This window comes from Citrus sinensis, chromosome 7 (assembly GCF_022201045.2).
Source record: "Citrus sinensis cultivar Valencia sweet orange chromosome 7, DVS_A1.0, whole genome shotgun sequence".
Lineage (NCBI taxonomy): Eukaryota > Viridiplantae > Streptophyta > Magnoliopsida > Sapindales > Rutaceae > Citrus > Citrus sinensis.
This window is the reverse complement of record NC_068562.1, coordinates 8,584,390-8,605,634: the sequence shown is the minus strand read 5'-3', so window position 1 is coordinate 8,605,634 and position 21,245 is coordinate 8,584,390. Positions and strand designations below refer to the sequence as shown.

Here is a 21,245-nt window from a genome sequence, read left to right as displayed (position 1 = left end):
TCAAGTGTGAGTCCCTAGTAGCTTCGAATACAATGGTTGAATTCTAAAAGCATGATCATTAAATTACAATTTTACTGCAGTCGTATCTATTGTGAAGGTAATACCATCACAGATCCATTGGGAATTAGTCGTTCCTCTTTATATTTAGTGGGATGAACTACATGCTACTTTATTTAGAAATCTTAATGAAAACTTCCTAAAGTATTATCTTTCGGAATAAATTTGTAATCTTATTTCTTCCTCCTCTTTTTTCTTTTCATAAAATTTCTCTACATTCGCAAGGGAATAAAAAAAATACTATATCTAAAAAGTCATATGAAAGGAAATACATTGGTTACATGAATGTCTTGTACCGCCCCTAACGATTTTGCCAATAAGCATTTCTTTTTTCTTCTATCCTAATCTTTCTTAAATTGTTCACACTGTTAATTTTATTTGCCCAGAGATTTTGGGGGTGCATTTTGTTGAAAGAATGGAAAAGAAAGGGGAATAAAAAGAAAATGGAAAAGCCATTGAGGCCTTAGCTCTGGTGGTGGGCTATTCCTCTGTTTATAAAGCTGAGAGAGTCCTCAATATGTCCTCCCACAAATATGGATACGGGTATACATCTCCCCAAATATTAGTGGACATCGATTTCCCAACAAAGGGAAGAAATTGGTTCTAAAATTCGATTCCTATGTTTAATTCATACAATTTGGACTTTCTCTCGCCTTCATTTTTAAAACCATAAAACAAAAAGCATCGATAAATATTTTACATAGTAGTATTGTTTCACGAATCATTTTAAATAAAAACATTTTATTAGAATGCGTCTAACACAATATTAATGGAAGATTAGACGTACATCCATTGCACGGTGGCCACAGCCTCAAGGGTCTCTGACCAGACCGACTGGACCACCAGGACCGGACCAAGGGGCAAGGGCTAGGACCAGGGCTGGACCAAGTTTTGAAATGAAAGACGGACCCAATATTTATTTGGGTTTGACATTTCCACTACAGTGTTGGGCCCCATTTGACTGCACCACTGCACCGTGTGGTGGTGTCAAGTGTCAACGGAACAAAAGGAAGGGGGGATTCGGAATTTACTCATTTCCTGGAAAACGATCTTGGCAGTCCAAAACTATTGCCCAACTTTCAAGGTAGGACAGTGCATATTACATAGCACCACGATATGTAAAATACAATGAAGGCAAAGTGTGTTGCGAGTGTCTGTTAATTAAGTTGATAAAAAAATTTTAAGTGAAAAAACAAGAGACCTCAAGATTAAATCTCCCCACATAGGTGGAGACGTGAATTTTAAGCTAAGTTTAGAGAAAAAAATAATAAAATATTTTAAACTCTTCAATTAGAGTTGTATTGATTGGAAAACTTCATTTCAATCTAACCCATACAAAGAATTTGGGTTAAGAGATTTTGAACCTAATCTAACTCCACCGGATTTGGCCGGGTTCAGTTTAAGACTTTTAATTAGTTAAGATTGTGAATTTATGATCCGTTTTGAGATAAACACTTTGACAATTACAGTGATAATGCAAGTAAAATCAAGTAATTAACCAATATATTAATCACATATTCTCAAAATCACTGGTAAGATCTCCATTAGAAATTTTAAAACGAAATAAATAACATACAATACAACGCATAAATTAGAATATGTCGACAGGCAACAAGATCTTGATTCAAAATTTAAACCCAGCAGGTAATTTTAAAATCATTTTTAAGCACACCCCTGTCAATACCGATTACTATTTTTATTCTCCTAAACGTTAGCTAACCAAAATTTGGGCATCCCAAGAAAAACCCATTAAATAATAATAAATAATATTAGTAAATATGAAATCACAAAGTCCATCCTATCTGAGCACGTAGCTGGCCATCTCTCTCTCATATTAATTTTCGGCCTAACGGAACATTCATCCTCTTATTTTTGTAAAATCACAAACAAGAACAAAAGCCTTGTTTTCTTTGTTACACAGGTCCCCATTGTGGTGGTGTGTTGTTTTAATCCTCTATCAAGAATTCAATAATAAAATCAATGATCTAAACCTGATATAACCTGAAAATTTTAAGGAAAACAAAAGTCTGGAATCTAGATAAGTTTTTTGCTTTTTTTCTAAGTGTAATTGTTAACTTATTAATTATGTTAACGGATATTAAAATGATTCTATTTTTGTTCTTAAAAATTATTTTTTTCTTCAATTTAAATATTTGGTTTAGGATTGAAACCGACAATTCCTAATCCATTACTATTTCTTGTGGAAATATCTCATTTAAACATAAATTTATATGTATTAAAAATAAATCAAGTCATAATCAAATACCTTCTTATGTCCCCCGAAATCATTTAGTGCTGGGATCAGACTTTATAACTTTTTAAATTTATTTTTTCGCCAGGCTTGGGGTTGATTGTCCCCAATGTTACCGTCTCTTCACAACGCGGACCTTTATGAAAAGAATTATATATTATATCTCTCTGTGTAATTATGTGAAAACTATGGACCCCCCAAAAATCATTAATTGTCACTACTGTTTTCCGTTGCCAAAAGAAGATTCAAATTCTGCATAGTTTTATAAGTCAACATGCAAAATTCACGGCATCATCAAACTGAGAGAGATATTTGCTGCAGAAGTACTGCACTGAGCCAATGATCACAGAAGATCATCATCAGGGAAGAAAAAGATACGGAAACTGAAATATTTTCTCTAGCCCAACAAGGAAAGAGAAGGTTCAGCCTTTCTTTTCTCTATGGCTAATTAATACACAAAACTCAAAAACTGCTTATAAAAAAAGAACCCTTTAGTGGGCGCTCTCTTGCTTTCATGGCTTAAAAAATGTAGTGGGCTTGTGTCAAAAACTTCAATTACCAAAAGGGTTTTTGTTTTAATCGATTTGGCAACGTATTGCTCGACAAAGTTAGACAGAGGAAGACTATCTAGTTATTTATTTATTTCTAGAGAAAAGGGAGGGAATTGGGGTTTCCTCTTCTGTTTGGTTTGAATTTGAGAAGGTGAGTTGAATCCTCTTACTTTTGTTTCTCTTTACTGATGATGACTACTTTTCACATGAAGTAGCTTTTGTAATGTTTTGTCGTTAATCTTTGTTTTTGTGTAGTTAAGCGATTTTTGAACCTTATTTTATAGTAATCATTTTATGGCACTTCTGTATCTTTCTGTGACATCATTTTGTCTTGTAATGCAGTTCTTCATGAGGTTGTGTCAGAATATTTTTTTTTTCTTTTCAAAACGTCTCCATAAACTCAGTCTTTATCCAATTTTTTTAAAAAAATGCTTTAATGCATTTTCTATTATTATGTTTTGCTCTCATCACTTCTCTTCTTGCAATTTGTAAAGATTCTACAGATCCTTCAGCCTATAAACTGCACTTGTATTATTGTGTGTCTTTTGTATTCAGTTTTTGAACACATTTTTGTTTCTCGCTCTTATACCCTTTTCTCTTTTCAAAGTCTTTGTTTCGTTACCATTTCTCTATAAACTCCACTTGGCTCTTTGTTTCAAAGTCTTTGAACACTTTGTTTCTTTTGTGTTATTCCCTCTTGTTTTGTCACTTCAAATTCTGAATCAAAAGAGGGAATGAATGCTTGTGCTTCTTAACATTGCTTAAAAGTTATTTTGTTTCTCTTACAGCTCTGAGTGGCAAAACAAATATGGGGAAAGCTGCAAGGTGGCTAAAGAGCTTGTTGGGCATGAAAAAGGAGAAAGACAAAGACCATGTAGAGAACTCAAATTCAGATTCAATTTCAAGTTTCAGTGACACCAAGAAAGAGAAGAAAAGATTCAGCTTTGGCAAGCCAGGGCCAGGCAGAGACAGTACAAGCAGTGTGAATCCTCAGATTCCAGCGAGAGACATGGCTTGGCTCAGGTCATACATTGCTGACACTGACAAGGAGCAGAACAAGCATGCAATTGCTGTGGCTGCGGCCACGGCGGCTGCCGCCGATGCAGCTGTGGCTGCTGCTCAGGCAGCAGTGGCTGTTGTGAGGCTGACTAGTAATGGTAACAGGGCTGTTCTTGGTGGAGTGAGAGAGAAGTGGGCTGCTGTGAAAATTCAGAATGTCTTCAGGGGCTTTTTGGTAAGTAGGTTTTTGTTTTTTATTCATTTAATTGCCATTTTCTAGTAGTTGGTTTTCTAGTCAAAGTAGTTGGTTTTGCCATGTGGGTAATTTGAGATCTCCAATGCTGCAGTTTATTTAGGAATGTTGCATTTTCATCTTTTTTTTTCCCCTTATAGGTATGTTTGTGGTGCACTTTCAAATATTTTGGTTTTTTATTCGTGTTATTGAAGCACTTTGCTTACATCTTACTTTTGTGTCTGCCCTTAAAAGCTGGAAGCTAGATTTCAAATGGTAATGAAATTGTACATAGTTTTCTTTGGAGTCAATGAAAGGTGGATATGTTTTCTTAACATTCTCTGTAACTTAGAAATCTAATAGTGCTTGATTTTTGTTGCGGAAGTGCTTTTCTTAACTTTTACTACATTCTCTTTTACTTGGAAATGTAATAGTGCTTTATATATGTTGTGGTAGTGCTTTTCTTAGTTTTCACTTTTGTGTCTGCCACCAGAAGCTGGAAATGTATACAATAAACTGCTGCTTATCAGCATTTACACTTTGGGCTCAATGTAATGGGTTGTTTTCAACTTTCTTTTTTGACACAGCAAATTTTCTTCTTCTTGTTCTGTTTTGCTTTTTGGTCACCCATACTGCGGTACATAATTTTAGTTTTTGAAACTTGAAGATTTGTTTTTACTGAATTGGAGTATGATTGCTGTCTCTGTTGCCTGTAGGTGAATCAATTTGGTTATGATTGCCATTGCTTTTGCTTGCTCTAATGCTATATTTCTGAGTACATTTTTTTTTTTTTACTTTAGTGATGTTGCCTATGAATCTGCTAAATCCCTTGATCTGGTAGAAAATAGTTCTACCGTCCTATTTATTGAATCTCAATGTAATTAAATTTTCAGGCCCGGAAAGCCCTTCGAGCTTTGAAGGGATTGGTTAAGCTACAAGCTCTTGTTAGAGGATATCTTGTTCGAAAACGGGCGGCTGCAACACTTCACAGCATGCAAGCTCTTATAAGAGCCCAGACAGCCGTTCGAACTCAGCGTGCTCGCCGTTCGTTCAATAAAGAGAACAGGTTTCAACCAGAATTTCGGCACCGAAAATCCCTTGTAAGAAAAATCACTAGACTTTTCTATAACTAGATTCTGTTTAAAAATTCATTGGAAGTGGTTTTGTTACTTTCAGGAAAGATTTGATGAAACAAGAAGTGAAATTCACAGCAAGAGAATATCAACAAGTCTTGAGAGTCCAATTAGTGGATTTGATGAAAGTCCAAAAATTGTTGAAATCGACACATTCAAGCCAAGATCAAGATCTCGTAGATTCCATGCTGCATTATCCGAATGTGGTGATGACTTCTCTTACCAAGCAATGTCATCGCCGCTTCCAATTCCATGTCCAGTACCACCAAGAATCTCAGTAACCAACAGCCAAAACCTTCATGATTTTGTATGGTGCTTCACTGGTGATGAATACAAGTTCTCATCTGCTAAAAGCACTCCTCGGTTTGCAAATTCAATCCTGTCGAATGCGCCTCCGACGCCAGCCAAGAGTGTATGTTGCGACAGCTATTTCAGGCCTTATTCCAACCATCCTAGTTACATGTCAAACACACAATCTTTCAACGCCAAATTGAGGTCTTACAGTGCTCCGAAGCAAAGACCAGAGCAAGGACCGAAGAAAAGGCATTCGCTTAACGAAATAATGGCTTCAAGAAACAGCATAAGTAGTGTTAGAATGCAGAAATCTTGTTTTCAAGTTCAACAAGGATCGAATGAACTACCCACTAGGGGTTATTAACTAGTTATGTGATTGTGAAAAGTGCAAGACACAACTAGCTTTCAAGTTTAATTTTCCACTTTTGTGTTCACAAACAACAGGGTAGAATGTTTTGTGTAAATTCTTTCAATGTTTCTTATTGAATCTTGCCTTATCAATGAAATGACAGAGCCTTTTTATGTTTGTGCGTTTCCCTTTGATGTTGAATCTTCTAATTTCTCTGCCGTATCTTTCTAATGCAACAAGCACAGGGATCATCGCATATGTACTTTTTGTCTCACAATGTGAAAATGTTCGAGGAATTGCTATCTTATGGTGTTATGTTACAACTGTGACATTTATATTTTAATGAAACTCTAAAAATCGTACAATCTAGTGCAATATTATCCATCTACTGATTTACCCAAAAAAAAAAAAAAAAGAGGAAAAAAAATTCATGGTTTCAAAATGTATTATTAAGGTGTACGTCTATAATCGGGCAATTAATTTTAGTTTTTTTAGCCTCAAAAGCACATTAGAGGCTAGATTGAGCTTTATCCAACATTGGAGGGAAAGCCTTGACTGCAAACTTGATTTTGAATCTTGAATCTCTTTTAACAAATATAAAATGTGAATATCTTATTCCTAGTCCCTAATGATTATGGTTTGATTCATGGATTCATGGATTCATTTAGGGGGAGAAACCCATCTTGATAATGATGAACTTGCGTCATCCTATTATTGCTTCACATGCTTTTTTCTGGTAAAAAGCATAATAATCAAGGCGCATTTTGGGTAGCGAGACAAGTCTTGAATGGAATATGGCATATGCAATACATCATCATCCATTTGACAATGTTTCCATTGGACAACGTTTCGTGCAGTGTGATGATAAGATCCCTTGGCTTTGTACCGACAATGGATTTATGATTCCAGTTTTGCCCAATCCTTTTGGTTCAAATTGCACATAAGTATGTATCCTATTGTAAAGACATGTTTTATCTCCGGTAATTATGGCAAAGAAATTGCCAAATTAATAAGCAGTATTATGCGGCTCAAATGATTCATTTTATCACATACAATTCAATATTAAACTAAACTTAAATTATTAAATTTATTTCTCGTATAAGAAGTAAAATATTTTTTTGAAAGAGAAGTTTATTACTCGTTTCATAATTAAAAAATTTACATATTAAAGCAATTTTACAATTTTTAATTAAAACTGTAATTGACAACAAATCAAGTAAATTTTCTTTAGTAAAAACTCTACTCGTAAAAGTTCTATTTAAATAAATTTTATTTGAAAAGTAATACTAAACGGAGCTTAAAAAATTAACGAATTACGAAGTATATAAAATAATTAAAGAAAAATCTTTCAACCAAACTTCAGAGCACAATTTTGCAAAAGTAAGCTAGCTAAACTGGGAATTAACTTCAAATTCTAAACGAGAGTTAAAAAAAAAACCTAAATTTTAATTTAAGTAGCCTAAGAAAACTAGTTAAATCTTATTATGTGAGTGAAGTTTGAACCAACTAAACAAAGTATAATATGTAATTTTTGGTCCCACAAACATCATTGAAATTCAATATTTTGTTCATTGTCTCCCATTTGTAAAAACCCATTTCAGTAATTAAATTAAAAACCTATTTTTCCATACCCATTTATTAGATAATTAGTTTCTCCATACACGACAGCAAGAGAAAATATGAAACCGTGGATGGCAACGCACATGATAAGCACAAATGATAAGGCGCACCCCACAAGGCCACAACTGTTTGTGACTTTGAATACAAGAAAGAGACATCGATAATCACTAAGCAATATTAATAAAAGTGATTATTTACAAGAAAGCACTTTTAACGAGAGCATGTAGGCTTAATGTTTATATAATTGTTTGGTTGAATGGCTATGCTTTCGTCATCAAATACAATAGAAAATTAATTGGGGAATATAAACAAACAATTATAACACATTGGGGTTGATTAATTAACCACTAATCTAGGATTAGTTGCAAGTGCATTGTAACTTGGGAAGCTTTGAATTGTTATTTTTTATTTTTATTTGTGGTATAAGGGTTTCTTTGATTGGTTCTAGATATAACTTGGGAGTAATTGTTGAGTCAAAATCTACATTAATTACTACGCAAAAATCTACTCTCCTAGTTGCTTCTTTTCTATTCGGTTGGAAGTTTCAAAATTCTACTTTCCTAGCTTCTCTTTTACTATCTTGGGATGTGGCTTTCAATGTCTTTGGAACTCTAAGGAAAAACACAAATGCAGATAGGAGAAATTATGCTTTGTTTGCTTAGTTAATTACTTTTGACGTGCTGCTAAGAATATTATGGCCTGATTATATAATTGGTGAACTTGTTTGTTTCACTATCCATCTGCAAATCTAGGTTTGATTGGGATGCAAAAACTTAAGGTTCAATAAATCTAGTTTTGCTTGATGCAAACATGAGTTTGTATGTATGCCTCCTGAGTATGTTTGAACTCATCCCCATCTAAATCTTTCCTAATAATACTAACCAAACAAAACTCCTAAGATGTTCTATTCACACATTTTAAAAAGAAATTCTTTTCTTCACTTTTCAAAACGGCCTATTAGCTCAGTTGGTTAGAGCGTCGTGCTAATAACGCGAAGGTCGCAGGTTCGAGACCTGCATGGGCCATTGGCGTTGTCTTAGGGTTAATTTTTGTTAGCCTCCCGGTATATCGATTGACAAACTTCATCCAAACCCCCGAATAATCTGTAAAACTCTACGCTGCACCCCATTCCCTGAATAACGTCCGTTAAAATGGACGGTCAGCTTGTTTCCTCGTATTTTTTCTTCCAATGCGACCGTTGTACCAACGGTCGGGAAACACATATTCAAATTTCAAACGGCAGTTAATTGAGATCAAACCCACTTGCCAACGGTCATGTGGTCATAGCTACAGATTCTTCACACAAGCCTCCTTCCGAAATTGACGCTTTAGATTTTCTCTCTTCTCTTCTAATTCCGCTTCGTAGAAATCTCTCACCAAACTGACTTGCTGCTTCAGCTTTTCATCATTTCCAGGACAAGAGAAAGTTAAAGAAATGGACGCTTCTGATCGCACTAGAATCTCATCATCAACGCCCATCAAACGTTCTTCAACTCCAAAATCCTTATCATCTGCTACCGGTAAGTCTCTCGTTTTCCTTCTTCAATTTTGCTTACCTCTAAAAGTGTACTTACAGTTCTGTTAGGAACCTTCATCTAAATTTTCCTTTCCGTTGTTTTCTAAGCAACTAACCAAAGTTTTGGATTAGTTAATTGTACAACTCTTTTATGTAGTTAAGAGTTTGTAAATATTTGTTTCTTTATAGGTACAGATGAGAATGACCTAAGCTATCAACAAATGGGTATAAGTTTGCAAAATTCAAAGAAACCAATGACAAAGCATTTCATGTCACCAACAATATCAGCATCTTCAAAAGCCATTGCTCCAAGAAAGAAAGTTTTAGCTGAAAGGAATGAAAACGCTGATAATTCTGTTTTATCTGTTAATGTTGACTCATCTTTGAGCCCTTATGACCCTTTACCCAATTATCCTTCACCGAGGCCTAAGTTTCTAAGGTACAAGCCTAATAGGCGTAGAGAGATTTTTTTAAGATGTGAAAACGAGGCCAATGGAAGTATCTCCTTGTCTTGTAAGAAAGACGAGAAGGCTGATTTCGTTTGTGTTTCTCAAGAAGGTGAAGAACGTGATGAGGGAGAAGGGGAAGTTGAGGAGGAGAAGGAGGAGGAGGAGGAGAAAGAAGGGTTTTTGAGAAGGGTTTTGAAGTTAATGCTTGTATTGGCTCTTTTGGTCAGCTCTACTATGTATATTTCTTTCATGAACTCTCCTAAAGCTTCACCAACTTTACAAGCTATGGAGGATTTTAAAGATGGGTATCTTAAGATTTATGATCATGCATATGGAGCAATGAGGAGACTTGGGGGCGAAGATCACTTATTGAAGATAGTAGGCCTTAAGGAAATTTTGAAGAAATTTGAGATTGGTAATGAGTTCTTGGATATCCATATGGGCTTAATGACGGTGAATCAGACAGTTATACTTGGTGAATGCATTGAGGAAGAGCTGGCTAAAGATTTTCACTTTGGGTTAGTAGAAGAAACTAGTGATAATTTAGGTGAAGTGGTAGAGCTTGAGGCCGGAGAAAGAGAACATGTTTCTGATCATGGAAAAACTAAAACAGAAGAAATTTCGGATAAAATGTTTGAGAATTTTGAGTTGAAAGGGACAGAAAGTATAGACAAGGCTGAATCTTTACTTGATAATCAGATGCCAACAGTGTCTAATGCTTTTGATCCAGAAAATGAGCAAGTAATTGAACCAGTACCAGAAGTTAACAGTGTGGAAGCTGGGGCCGGAGAAATGGTTGAAATTGGAATGACCAATATTGAAAATGACGAGGCCGGTGAAGTTAGCATGACAGAGAGGGTGGACAATGAAATTAGTAGCTTTGAGATTCTCAATTTTGAAGCCGACGGTGAGTTGAAAGAGGGGCTTGCTGAGCCCATTGAAACTGATACAATGTTTGAGACTGTAATTGGGTTAACCATGGTTTTCGCAATTATTGCACCTTTGGCGTTAGCTTTTCACCGCAAGGGGAAGTGGAATGCTACAAAGGATGCTTCTCCTATCATAAAGCCCTGCATTACTCAATCTGGGGTAGCCGAGAGATGTGGTTATGTTCTCCCAAATGAGAGGGAGGAGCAAATCAAGCGTGTTGATCCATTCGTCAGTCCTCCTGTTTCTTCGATTAATTCCACAATGGAGGATTCTGAAGACATTATTCAAAGCCGCGCACCAGCTGTTGAGTTGCTTGGTGAATTTGTGGTGGGAGAAATTAGTAGCTCTTTCAGAAACCGTGCCATGAAAGAGATGGAAGAAAGCGAAGTCAGCAACTATTCTGTCTCCTTGGACAAGGGATTTGGCAGCAGCTCAGTTCTTTACCATGCCCCATTGGATTTCTCAGAGCTCTCATTCACAAATATTTCCCTGTCTCATGAGGACTTTACTCCTCAGAAGAAGACGATGAAAAAAGAGGTCAGCGTCTATTACATTACATGCCACACTTCAATTTTAACTTGTTATTCTCATTCTCTTAGGTTGCCGATTCAGCAGTTCTGCTTTACATAGATGCATAGTCTGAATTAGAATCAGTTATGGATTGCTTGTCGTTAAGTCTTTAAGTGGATGAATATGCATGTATTCTCAAATTTAAGTGGCCAATTTCTTCTGTAGTTTTCTATTGATACTTCTGAGTTCATCCATTGATGTGTCAATCACATGAAAGTAAATAAACATAAAGGATTAATTAAGAATTCGAAACATCACAAGCATTGATGCTTTTTTGTTGAAACAGGATGGTAGATATGGAGAGGCCAACAACGTTTCTACAACTCCAGTGAGGCGATCAAGCAGGATCCGAAATCGCGCAGTCACTTCCCCTTGAACAATGATGGTCGGACTTCTGAATTGAGCACAGCTTACGAAACAACATTGTATATCCACTCCTAAGTGTTGAGGAATTTGGGCTGTCTCAGCCTCTGCTTGTGTAGATTTTCAATTAGATCTAATTATGTTAGAACTGATATGACTAGAATCCATTGATTTTAATCTGTATTTGACACCTAACTGATCCATTAAATCATTCGTTTTCTTTTTCTTGTGCTTAAAAGGATTTAGCTTTTCAATTATATATGTGTTGAATCCTTTTCATTTAATATAATAAACCAACACAATAATTGACTATCATCGGTTGATTGATAGATATCATTTAACTGATTAAAATAATATTGTGATAAAAGGATATTGGGTATCAGCGAACCAATGACATGGTGTGATCTCAATGAACCAATGACAGGTGTTGGGTATGAAGTGGAATCCATGTTCAAGAAAGAGTTGGATATATTATTTTATGAGATTAAATCCTAAATGGATGCAGCTAAAAGATAATGTTATGTAAAGACATAAAAAATTGCTTAAAATATTGAGACAAAGTGGGGGGAAGAAAAAGGCCTCAGTTTCACGTGTTGTTGAAAAGATAGAACCCAGTTTCAGGTGCAATCCGAAGCAAGAACATGGTTTTGGGGAATGCTTTTCTGAGATTTGCTCCATACATCTGTAATAACCAAAAGTTGTCAGCTTTTCTTCAGGTGCTTATTCCTAAATCTTGAAGCACTTTTTGGATGGCTTACTGTTTGTCTATTATTTCAAGATCTTTCCTTCCGTGAAGTGTTAACATTCACTTGAGCTTCAGAGTTTGAAAGAAGAGAAACAGAAATGAAATTACTACTATTGTGAACTTTGAACCATTCCACTACATTAAAACACATCATGGAGAGCATCAAACCATGTCAACAAATTCTGTAACATGCGCACATGATGAGTGTATTATTTTCTTTTCCTTTTAATTGGAAATCAAAAGAGTGGATAAATGATAACAATCAATATTCCAGCTTTTAGATTGCTGGGATATGTTCAAGATTTTAATTCCATTAAAAGTAGTTTATTTTCTTTTCCTTTTAATTGGAAGTCAAAAGAGTGGATAAATGATAACAATCAATATTCCAGCTTTTAGATTGCTAGGATATGTTCAAGATTTTAACTCCATTAAAAGTTGTTTATTTTCTTTTCCTTTTAATTGGAAGTCAAAAGAGTGGATAAATGATAACAATCAATATTCCAGCTTTTAGATTGCTGGGATATGTTCAAGATTTTAACTCCATTAAAAGTAGTTTATCCTCTCACCTTCCACTTGCATAATGGGATTTATAGCTAGTATAAGCTCTGTATGTCTCACCAACTTGTTAATAAAATTTCTCACTCATCATAACCACATCAAATATTGTTCTCAATGTACAAGTTTTTACAGATCAAAAGTGCTTTTGCGCAGGAATTGGAGGAAGCCTACTATTATGATTACTACCTACAAAACTTCCTCTTTTGCCTGCTGATGAACAAGACAAAGAAGAAAAGGAACCTCTTGAAGATGAGTTTTTCTTTGAAATGGTGGCTTTGATATCCAAGCCACCCCCATAACTTCTACATGACTTCATTTTCTTTCTGTATGGAGTTTCCTTCTTGGCCAAGTCTTCTATGCTCATTGCCCTTGACAAAGATGTAAACGACTGAGACTTGCCTTGATAATATTTAGAAAGTCCCCTCCTGCATATACATACGGAAAGCACTTCTTAGCAAGAAGGAATCAAGAAAGCATTAATACTTATACTCAGTATTAGACAAGAGAGCATTTCTTGAAAGAGCTGATTGTTTTAGATTAGTTACTTACTTGATGGGTAGTTGTGCCATGAGCTCAGATAATTCAAACAAGGGTCCATTATTAGAATTTGAAGAAGCAGAAGAAGAATTTGTTGAAGATGCATCATCAACCAAGTCTGATGAAGATGTAGATGAACCATTGGTAGCACTTGAATCTTCAAGAGATGATGACGATGAGGTAGCTTGATCATGACCTTCCATTATCGTCCAACTGCTGTGTTTTTCAAGCTGTTTTGCATGCTTATATCTACCATGTTGCCCCATCAACAGTTGTTTCTGATGACCAGCTTGAGTTTCCATTAAAAGCATAAGGAAGAAAATTAAAGAATCTGCTGCAGCTTATCAACACGTACGGTATCAGGCAATATTAAGGACTTTTGATGCTGGGGCTGCCTATTTATAATTTTATATATACAGAATAGGATATGTATAAAGACCAGCTACAAGGATTAGGTTGGTCGGCTTCAAATAAGTGATAAATGGTTGCTTGACACCTTGACACACATGAAATTTCCTTGATTTAAAGGCAAAGTGATGGCAAACAGCAAGTCACATGGAATGTCCATGATGCAAGGCAACAGTATAATCACATTAAATAATGAAAAAAAATTAATAATGGGTAGATATATCTTAACCAACTAAGATCCTTTTTTCTTTTTTTTCAAACTTTGACGTTGACAAATATATAAACGTAATTGGCAGTTAATTGAGAAAAGAAAAACAATGAAAAATAAATTTTAATTATGTATGAGTGGTAATTTACATATGGTACGGAATTTAAAAAAAAAACAACTTCTTAGTTTTTAAAAAACAAGATCGTAGTTTAAAAGAGAATACAACACATAACGATGCTAACGACAATTTTAAATAATTAAAATGTTCTTTTTAATATTTGGGTAAAATAGATTAAAAAAAAGTATTTAATGAGAGTTGAAGCATTTGATGAGCATTCTGATTTCTTGCAATGAAGAATTTTTTCCTTTCTTTTTCTCCCGTAAGTGTTTTAGAATAAATAAAATACGTTTACTAATTGATACAGCTTTCATAAAAGAATAATGATATAGTCATAAATTTTTATATAAATTTATTTTGTATAAATTAATGTGACATGATAAAATTAGTTAAATTAATTATTTCTTGACTCACATGATTTATTTATATTATTTTATATTTTCATTCAACTAATAAATTAATACCATATTAATTTATATAAAAATTTATGACTGTATCATCACTCGTCGTAAAAAACACGTTCATACTTATCCTAATTTTTTATTTGTGCAAAACGTGTGAATCTAGGCTTGGGTTGTACACAAAGTTCATGCATTTCTAGGTTGTCTTAAACATGTTTATCGTGACTCATCTTTTCCATTTTTCAATCATGGCCTTATCCTTAGATTCGATATTATCTCCCTTGTGGGGGTTGAGTTCCTTGACACTGCTTTTTCTTCCTTTGGTAATACGAAGAGATAAGCTTTTTATTTTATTTTAATTTTTCCCCGCAGCCATCCATATTGTCGCCATCTATTATTACCAACGCCAAGTTCTCAAGGTTCCTTTTGTCAAATGAGTTATTCTAGATTTAGCACAATTTAGGGTATATTCGGATTCATTATTTTCCTTCTAATTATGCTTAAAATTCCAAAACATATTTATCATTCGCCACCGACTTAGAACAATCAAACTATTATTAATACTATTACTATAATTATCGAGAAACTATGGAGCATATCAATCGAAGGTTTTTTAATTCGAGGATGATGAATATTTTTATGGGTGTATAAAGAAAATATAAATTTAATGGAATAGTTACAATAAAGGATTATTCTGAGATGAGCTAACAACATAAAAATTATTTTTTTAAATTATTGAACGAATGAGTAGAGGAAAAAAGTGTTCTTTAGAGTGAAAATAACATCACCCTAATCTTAATCATTCTTAATTCGAGTGATAAATTTAAATTTTCTATCAATCTTTGGATTACATGCAAAATTTCAAAATATAATTACTCTTGTTTATTATTATTATTATTAACGTCGTATATCTCTCCAATTATTTAACATCAATCATGAATTGTTGAGATAAAATTGAAAGGACTAGAAGATCTCAAATTATCTATGTCAGAAAAAGTAGGGAAAGGTTTGGTTGTGTGTGAAATAAAATCAACATTGCGATGAAGAAAATTTTAAAGAAAAAAAAAAAAAAACAAAATCAATACACGTCAAACTCAGTGAATTTTTTTCTCCATTATCAAGTTTCCTGTTAGGGAACACAATGGTCAAGACCCCTTCATCAGGCCTAAAACCAACCATCCACCTAAACACCAACTAAATCCCTATCTTTCTTTATAAATATGAAAGAAATTGAATCCAATGTTTCATTATTGTACACAGAACAGAAGGATAAGAGAGAAGAAGTTGACTTGGATTCAGATAACCTATGCCCAAAAAACAAAAACAAAAAAAAAAAAAAATGGTTTGGTACAAGCCAAGAAAATATGGAATTTGATTGACACAATGTCCTCCACCACACAAGTTAAGATAGAGCTTACTCACCCATCTACTCTTCTTATCCATACCCACATATTAAAACCTTTTAATTCCAACAATCATAAATGCAATATATAATTATAATATTCAATGAAAAATAAAAGACTTGGTACAATGTTGAATGTAAGATTAGGTCAGGTCAATTGTATGTCTCATGGAATGTGTCACGGTTTGCCACAACATGTAAATGGGGTATATTGATGATAGCCAAGGTATTATGTAACAGCATTAAAAAATTTAAGGAAAAGAAAAAATTTTTTTTTTCTGGGTCGCTTTAAAAGAGCAGGGTCTAAGATAACTCAAGAGAATATTATTATTTTAAGGTCGATTTTTCATGAACAGACTTTCAAAAGGTTTACCAAATAAAATTGTTTTATGTGAACTGGTAGTTAAATAAAGAAGTTATAAATAGTCCAATAGTTCATCAAGTGTCTGAGAAATAGAATCCCCATCTCTGATTGATGGGCCCCTCAGTCATCTAATGATCTCAGTTTTAGGCTAGCCCAAACTGGGCCAATTATCGGCATGGTTACAGGCCCAAGAGCCCAAGACCAAACCCAACTTAGCCCAAAATGGATAATTAAAGCATTTATGTTATCAGTCGAAGGGTAGGGCTATTTAAACCCACCAATTTACTTAATAAACTTATTTACTAAATAAATTTATTTTTAAATTTTTAAATTTTAAATTTTACTCAGTAAACCCACCAAAATACCTAATATATCCTTTCTAAACACAGTTTTTATAATAATAGTGATTTACTCATTAAACCCATAATATTCATTTATAAACCCATTAGATAGGAAATTGAATATTAATTAGAAATTTAATAATCAATTTTGAGTGAATGACCCTCGTTCAAGGACAAATGAATCAAAACATTTTAAATGGAGAAAATAGTTGTCATCATGAGATTATTTTTTTGAATTATATTTTATTGGTGAGAAAAATCTTATATGATGAAATAACATGGTGACCCGCCTAGATAATATGAAGAATATTATATATATTTCTAACAAATACTATGAAATTATTTAGTTTAAAAATTATAGCCAATCCCTCTCTTAAAATGCAAGCATTTAAGTGCACAAAAAAAATTTATGCAATGAGATGAAAAGACAAAGAACAACCAATTTTGTTCATGATTCAAACAAACGAAAAATTTGTCAACATTGTCTATCAATTTCAAATGAAAAAGGGGAAAAAACAAAAATCAAATATAAAAAAAAAATTCATACATATTCATGATTGTCAATATTATTTTGTTCATTCGTAAAATCAATATCCATTAAATCAATAACAACTAATTTTGTTACTCTAAATTAAATCACATGTGCCTATTTAACAAAATATATAATTTGAGAGAAGAATCACACCTCTTAATTAATTAGAGATTAATAAAAATTTAATTAGAGTTCTATAAAACTACATTGAATATAAATATGAATTTAAAGAGTAAAAATTTAATTTTTTTAAAATTATATTATAATGTCCATAACTATAATTTAATTTAAGAATATTTTAATGATAAAAAATTATTTTTAAAAATAAATTTATTAAATAAATTAGTGGGTTCAAATAGCACTAGCCTTAACCTAATCACAAGTTAAAAATTAAAAAAAAAAGTACAGTTCGTGCCATTTTGTTCTACTAATAGGTGTTTGTTTGTTCGTCCATCACACCAGGCACAGAATTTCTATTTTACCCCTTAATTTCAAGAACACCAGCCAAACCATACCCGCAAGGGTCTGAGTAAAAGTAATTTACAAATTATGTGAATTTGCCAAAAATTACGGACACGAATGCTAGTATTAAAAAATACAGTCAATTTCCAGACCGATATGGGTCAAAAAAAAAATCAACAATTAGATTTCGTAAAATGAGGTGTGGGGAGGATGATTGTTGAGAAAATCAACGGTAGAGATTGAAGCACAACTGCCCATCCGCCCAAAATATGATATAGCAGGGAACTCTTTCGGATCCAATGCGCATTTATCGCGCAACGCCGATACACACAAATCCCTGCTTTGCCTTTAAACTAAATAATGCCCAGAAATTACAGACACTGAAAGTGATTTATATATTAGAGAGGGCTACAACTACAGAATTCACGGCTGCTGACTTACGTACAAGACCTCTCTATTTATAGGAGAATGGGGGAAGATTTAGGGTTTCTTTTTCCCAAAATTACGTAAACGCCCTTAACAAAATTGGGCTCCGGTATGGATTGACCCGGCCTTTTAATGGCTAAACCATTTGTTTGCGTTCGGTGACTTTAATTTTACGTTCTGAGTCGGTGATAAACTTCCCCATACGCGCTGTCTGTACGAATAATTATTGTGTTTGCTTTTTTCTTTTTATTAATGATTTTCTAAGAATGGTAATAATTTTTTTTTTAATGAGAATTATTGTTCATGATATTTATAAATATTGAGACCCGTTTATATCAATTCTGATATAACACCGCTCAGATTTTTAACCTCGAATAATTTTAATATAGCACCGCTCAGATTTTTAACCCTCTCAAATATTTGAGGACGTCAACTTTCATCATAAGAGAAAAATTACTTTCACTCAAGCTCTGAGTAAAGGAATTTAAATTAAACCCCTGCAATACGTCTACAGAGACTTGAACTGCTTCCCTCACATTTGTGAGGGAGTGGCTCTAGCCACTTGGGCTAAGCCCAAGTGGTTAGAATGGTCATAATCTTAAAAGGCCTTTTGCGTATTTTATTTGTCCTTTTGAATGAATTAACTAATTAAGAGATGAAATCTTGCTCGTAGTCACTCAAAAAATAATTGTCACCATATCATATTATCAGAGTATCAACAGTATCCAAAGATTCAAATTCTTCAAAACTGCAATACACATAAATTAAGGAAACATGAAGGAATTGGGGATGAAAAAAAAAGATAAAAAAGGAACCCTAAAGAACCAAAAGAGGCGGGAAAAAAAAAATCACTCTTGTCCTCACACAGTTATTTTTGCAGCAAACAAATTTATACTGCCAGTTCAAGACCAAATATGGAAGAAGAGGCAAAGCCCGAAAACCAGAAAGCAATATATCGAAACCATTTGAAGTTGACATGGAATCTACAGGCCCTGATCAATGAGATAATCCCCCAACCTCTCAACGATCATGTTGCACTGTCCTGGAGTCAATGGTTCATCGTATATACCAAAAATCAGGGCTTGGCCCGTTTTCTTGACGGTGACACCACCAGAACCCTGTAAAATAAATGACAGACTATTGATGAATAAAATCAATACAATCTTCATTTTTCTAAAGCTCAATGGACACACATCTTTATTTTTATTTTTTAAAATGAATAACCCCGACTGCAAGGAGCATTCTAATTGATAATTGAGCTTCCAGAAGATAACATTGCAACTTTTTCCATATTGATTGACAGAACTTCCTTCACGAGAAGTCCAGTTTGAATGAGTCTTAGGATTCAATTTTCACCAACAGATGGGCCATACCACATAAAGCAGCTGACCGACACAGAATGGGAGTCCATATTTCATCATCCAAAGGCAAAAGAAAAGGAAATTAGAGCACTATTAGGTGCCGTGTCTAAGTGTACCCACCAACAGATATGATTTTTCATATTACAAAAAAGATTATAAAAGGTAAAAGGAGAAGCAATCTGGCATCCATTTGCTTGTGTTCCACAGCGATAAGTAACTATCACCAATAAAGAATGTGCAAAATCAGACCTAACTCAATTAAGCAGTCCTTGAGGTGGACCCATCAATCAGACCCATGAAGCTGTATTATTCTTCTTTTGAGAAGATGCCTCATTCAAAAGTCTGTATCCATAAATATACAGTCTTACAGATGAGCAGTTGAAGTCCTTGACAGCACGAAAGATAGAGATTCCTTGGATAACAACTTTACATTCAAAAGTTCAAACAACTTTGGGGGACATTGATCATGATAATGATGCTCACACCAAACCTCATTAGGAAAGTCTTATCATAAGCATGAAAAGAACTTGCAAATTTTAACTGCTATCGCATAATGTAATAGAATCAATGCAAAAAGTAATATTATGAGAGAAATAAATCACCTTTTTTCCACGAATCACAGCTCCAGGCTCACCCTGGATTACCATGTACTTGGTGCCTCCAAGGTGCAAACCAGTTGGGGCAAGAGAACCGGGCTCTTCAAAATCTTTCATGATTGCAGCAATCTCTTCAGGCTTGAACTGCAGTAAAAGCAAATAACAAACATTTAAAAATAAACACAAAATCTCACCACCTAATCTACAGCAACAGAAAGGAATGAAAAATTATATCTTAAACCAAAGGTGAAGTCCAGCAAAGAAAATTAGGGTCCATTCAGTATCATTTTTCAAAACTGTTTTAAACATCCATTGCGTAAATGCAAATAAGAAATTAAAAATTTGTATTTTGATGATTTGAGAAAGTTCCCTGGATAGCATTTTTCCAACAAAAATTTTCTGAGAACAAAAACAATAAAATTGCATATAGAAAACACAAAAATAAAAAATCTCCAAAATCATTTATTTTATCTTTGGAATTGAGGAGATATGGCTTTTAAGCCACAGCTGTGGTGGAATTGGAATCATTAGAGACTGAGTGCTCATAAACACTTTAGCTGTTGTGTTTGCAAAATTAATCAGAAACTCAACATTAACAAACATGCCCTTGACAGTCTTAACATTAGCAACACATTTTTTTTTATCTATTTTTTATTTGAAAATTCTATAATTTTCTCAAGATTAATAGTGAATTACGAAATGGTCATTGTAAAGCCACAAGCAAATACAACCTATATCATCATATACAAGTTTTGATTTTTATACTTACAGTTTCATAATTTATTCTGGTTTTCAGTAAAATTCTTAATTTTTACAATCTAAAAACGTAAATCTAACATTTCATTTTTACTTTTGATTCAAATCATGGCAACAAACTAATCTGAATGCTAATAATTATCAATTAAGCCAAAAAAAAAAATTGGAACAATCAGATCCGTGCAATTAGAAAATGGAACGTAACAATAAATTAACAGCAGATCGGTAAATAAAATCGAAGAGATAAACAAGAGAGATTTGGTATAACCTGAGGGAAATTGGAGCTCTGGGCCCAAACGCTGCCGTCGTGACCGACGATCGCAGCTGAGGTGAGATGATGGCCGTCGATATCGCACATCAGGTGATCATCAACGTACGTTTGCCACGACATTTTCAACAATCTAAATTCTCACGGCAAATTCAATTGTTTGTTTAATTCCTATGTTAATTCCTTCCTCTCGTTATCGTTGTTTGCTCGACGTTGGTTTGAAGAAGAGTGCTATATATAGAAATTTCGATCACGGCTTGTTCTGCGGGGCCCGGTGAAGATTATTAGTGATGATGGAGGCGTGGATGTGTGATGTTAATCTCAGCCGTACGTTGTAACATGATTGAATAAGTGACGTTCACGTTCGGCCTTCGTTTAAGGGAAAGGAAACAGAACACGTGGTGTGGGAATTTTGCTTCAATTTAGTCATATTGAGAAATTATTCCCC

General features: G+C 34.0%; 4 protein-coding genes and 2 non-coding genes across 9 annotated transcripts; 3 read left to right on the top strand and 3 right to left on the bottom strand.

Moving 5' to 3' along the window:
* The first annotated feature begins 2,592 nt into the window (after window positions 1-2,592).
* LOC102613306 (protein IQ-domain 26-like) lies at window positions 2,593-6,039 on the top strand. Of its 3 annotated transcripts, none has more exons than XM_052444142.1 (4): window positions 2,593-2,728; window positions 3,648-4,093; window positions 4,984-5,190; window positions 5,267-6,039. In XM_052444142.1, exons 2-4 carry the CDS (start codon window positions 3,668-3,670, stop codon window positions 5,879-5,881), a joined length of 1,248 nt encoding a protein of 415 aa, XP_052300102.1. In that variant the 5' UTR covers window positions 2,593-2,728; window positions 3,648-3,667; the 3' UTR covers window positions 5,882-6,039. The 3 variants fall into 3 exon arrangements, with proteins under 3 accessions (XP_052300102.1, XP_024950817.2, XP_024950824.2); XM_025095049.2 differs by having other exon boundaries at window positions 2,593-3,010; XM_025095056.2 differs by lacking the exon at window positions 2,593-2,728 and adding an exon at window positions 3,144-3,395.
* A 2,398-nt stretch (window positions 6,040-8,437) lies between these two features.
* On the top strand, window positions 8,438-8,511 carry TRNAI-AAU (transfer RNA isoleucine (anticodon AAU)). The gene has a single exon. It is a non-coding gene; the product is annotated as a tRNA-Ile (tRNA).
* A 121-nt stretch (window positions 8,512-8,632) lies between these two features.
* Window positions 8,633-11,538, top strand: LOC102613592 (uncharacterized). Of its 2 annotated transcripts, none has more exons than XM_052431641.1 (3): window positions 8,633-9,006; window positions 9,198-10,918; window positions 11,238-11,538. In XM_052431641.1, exons 1-3 carry the CDS (start codon window positions 8,922-8,924, stop codon window positions 11,325-11,327), a joined length of 1,896 nt encoding a protein of 631 aa, XP_052287601.1. In that variant the 5' UTR covers window positions 8,633-8,921; the 3' UTR covers window positions 11,328-11,538. The 2 variants fall into 2 exon arrangements, with proteins under 2 accessions (XP_052287601.1, XP_006465704.2); XM_006465641.4 differs by having other exon boundaries at window positions 8,636-9,006; window positions 9,192-10,918.
* A 1,133-nt stretch (window positions 11,539-12,671) lies between these two features.
* Window positions 12,672-13,674, bottom strand: LOC102613888 (hypothetical protein). Its single transcript, XM_006465642.4, has 2 exons — window positions 13,167-13,674; window positions 12,672-13,042 (listed from the first exon to the last, which is right to left on the bottom strand). The coding sequence occupies exons 1-2, from the start codon at window positions 13,463-13,465 to the stop codon at window positions 12,751-12,753; spliced, it is 591 nt and encodes a 196-aa protein (XP_006465705.1). The 5' UTR covers window positions 13,466-13,674; the 3' UTR covers window positions 12,672-12,750.
* Window positions 13,675-17,587: 3,913 nt separating this feature from the next.
* Window positions 17,588-17,734, bottom strand: LOC112496463 (small nucleolar RNA snoR135). The gene has a single exon (XR_003063023.2). It is a non-coding gene; the product is annotated as a small nucleolar RNA snoR135 (small nucleolar RNA).
* Window positions 17,735-18,493: 759 nt separating this feature from the next.
* LOC102614190 (profilin-3) lies at window positions 18,494-21,172 on the bottom strand. Its single transcript, XM_006465643.3, has 3 exons — window positions 20,798-21,172; window positions 19,780-19,917; window positions 18,494-18,934 (listed from the first exon to the last, which is right to left on the bottom strand). Exons 1-3 carry the CDS (start codon window positions 20,918-20,920, stop codon window positions 18,800-18,802), a joined length of 396 nt encoding a protein of 131 aa, XP_006465706.1. The 5' UTR covers window positions 20,921-21,172; the 3' UTR covers window positions 18,494-18,799.
* Window positions 21,173-21,245: the final 73 nt, after the last annotated feature.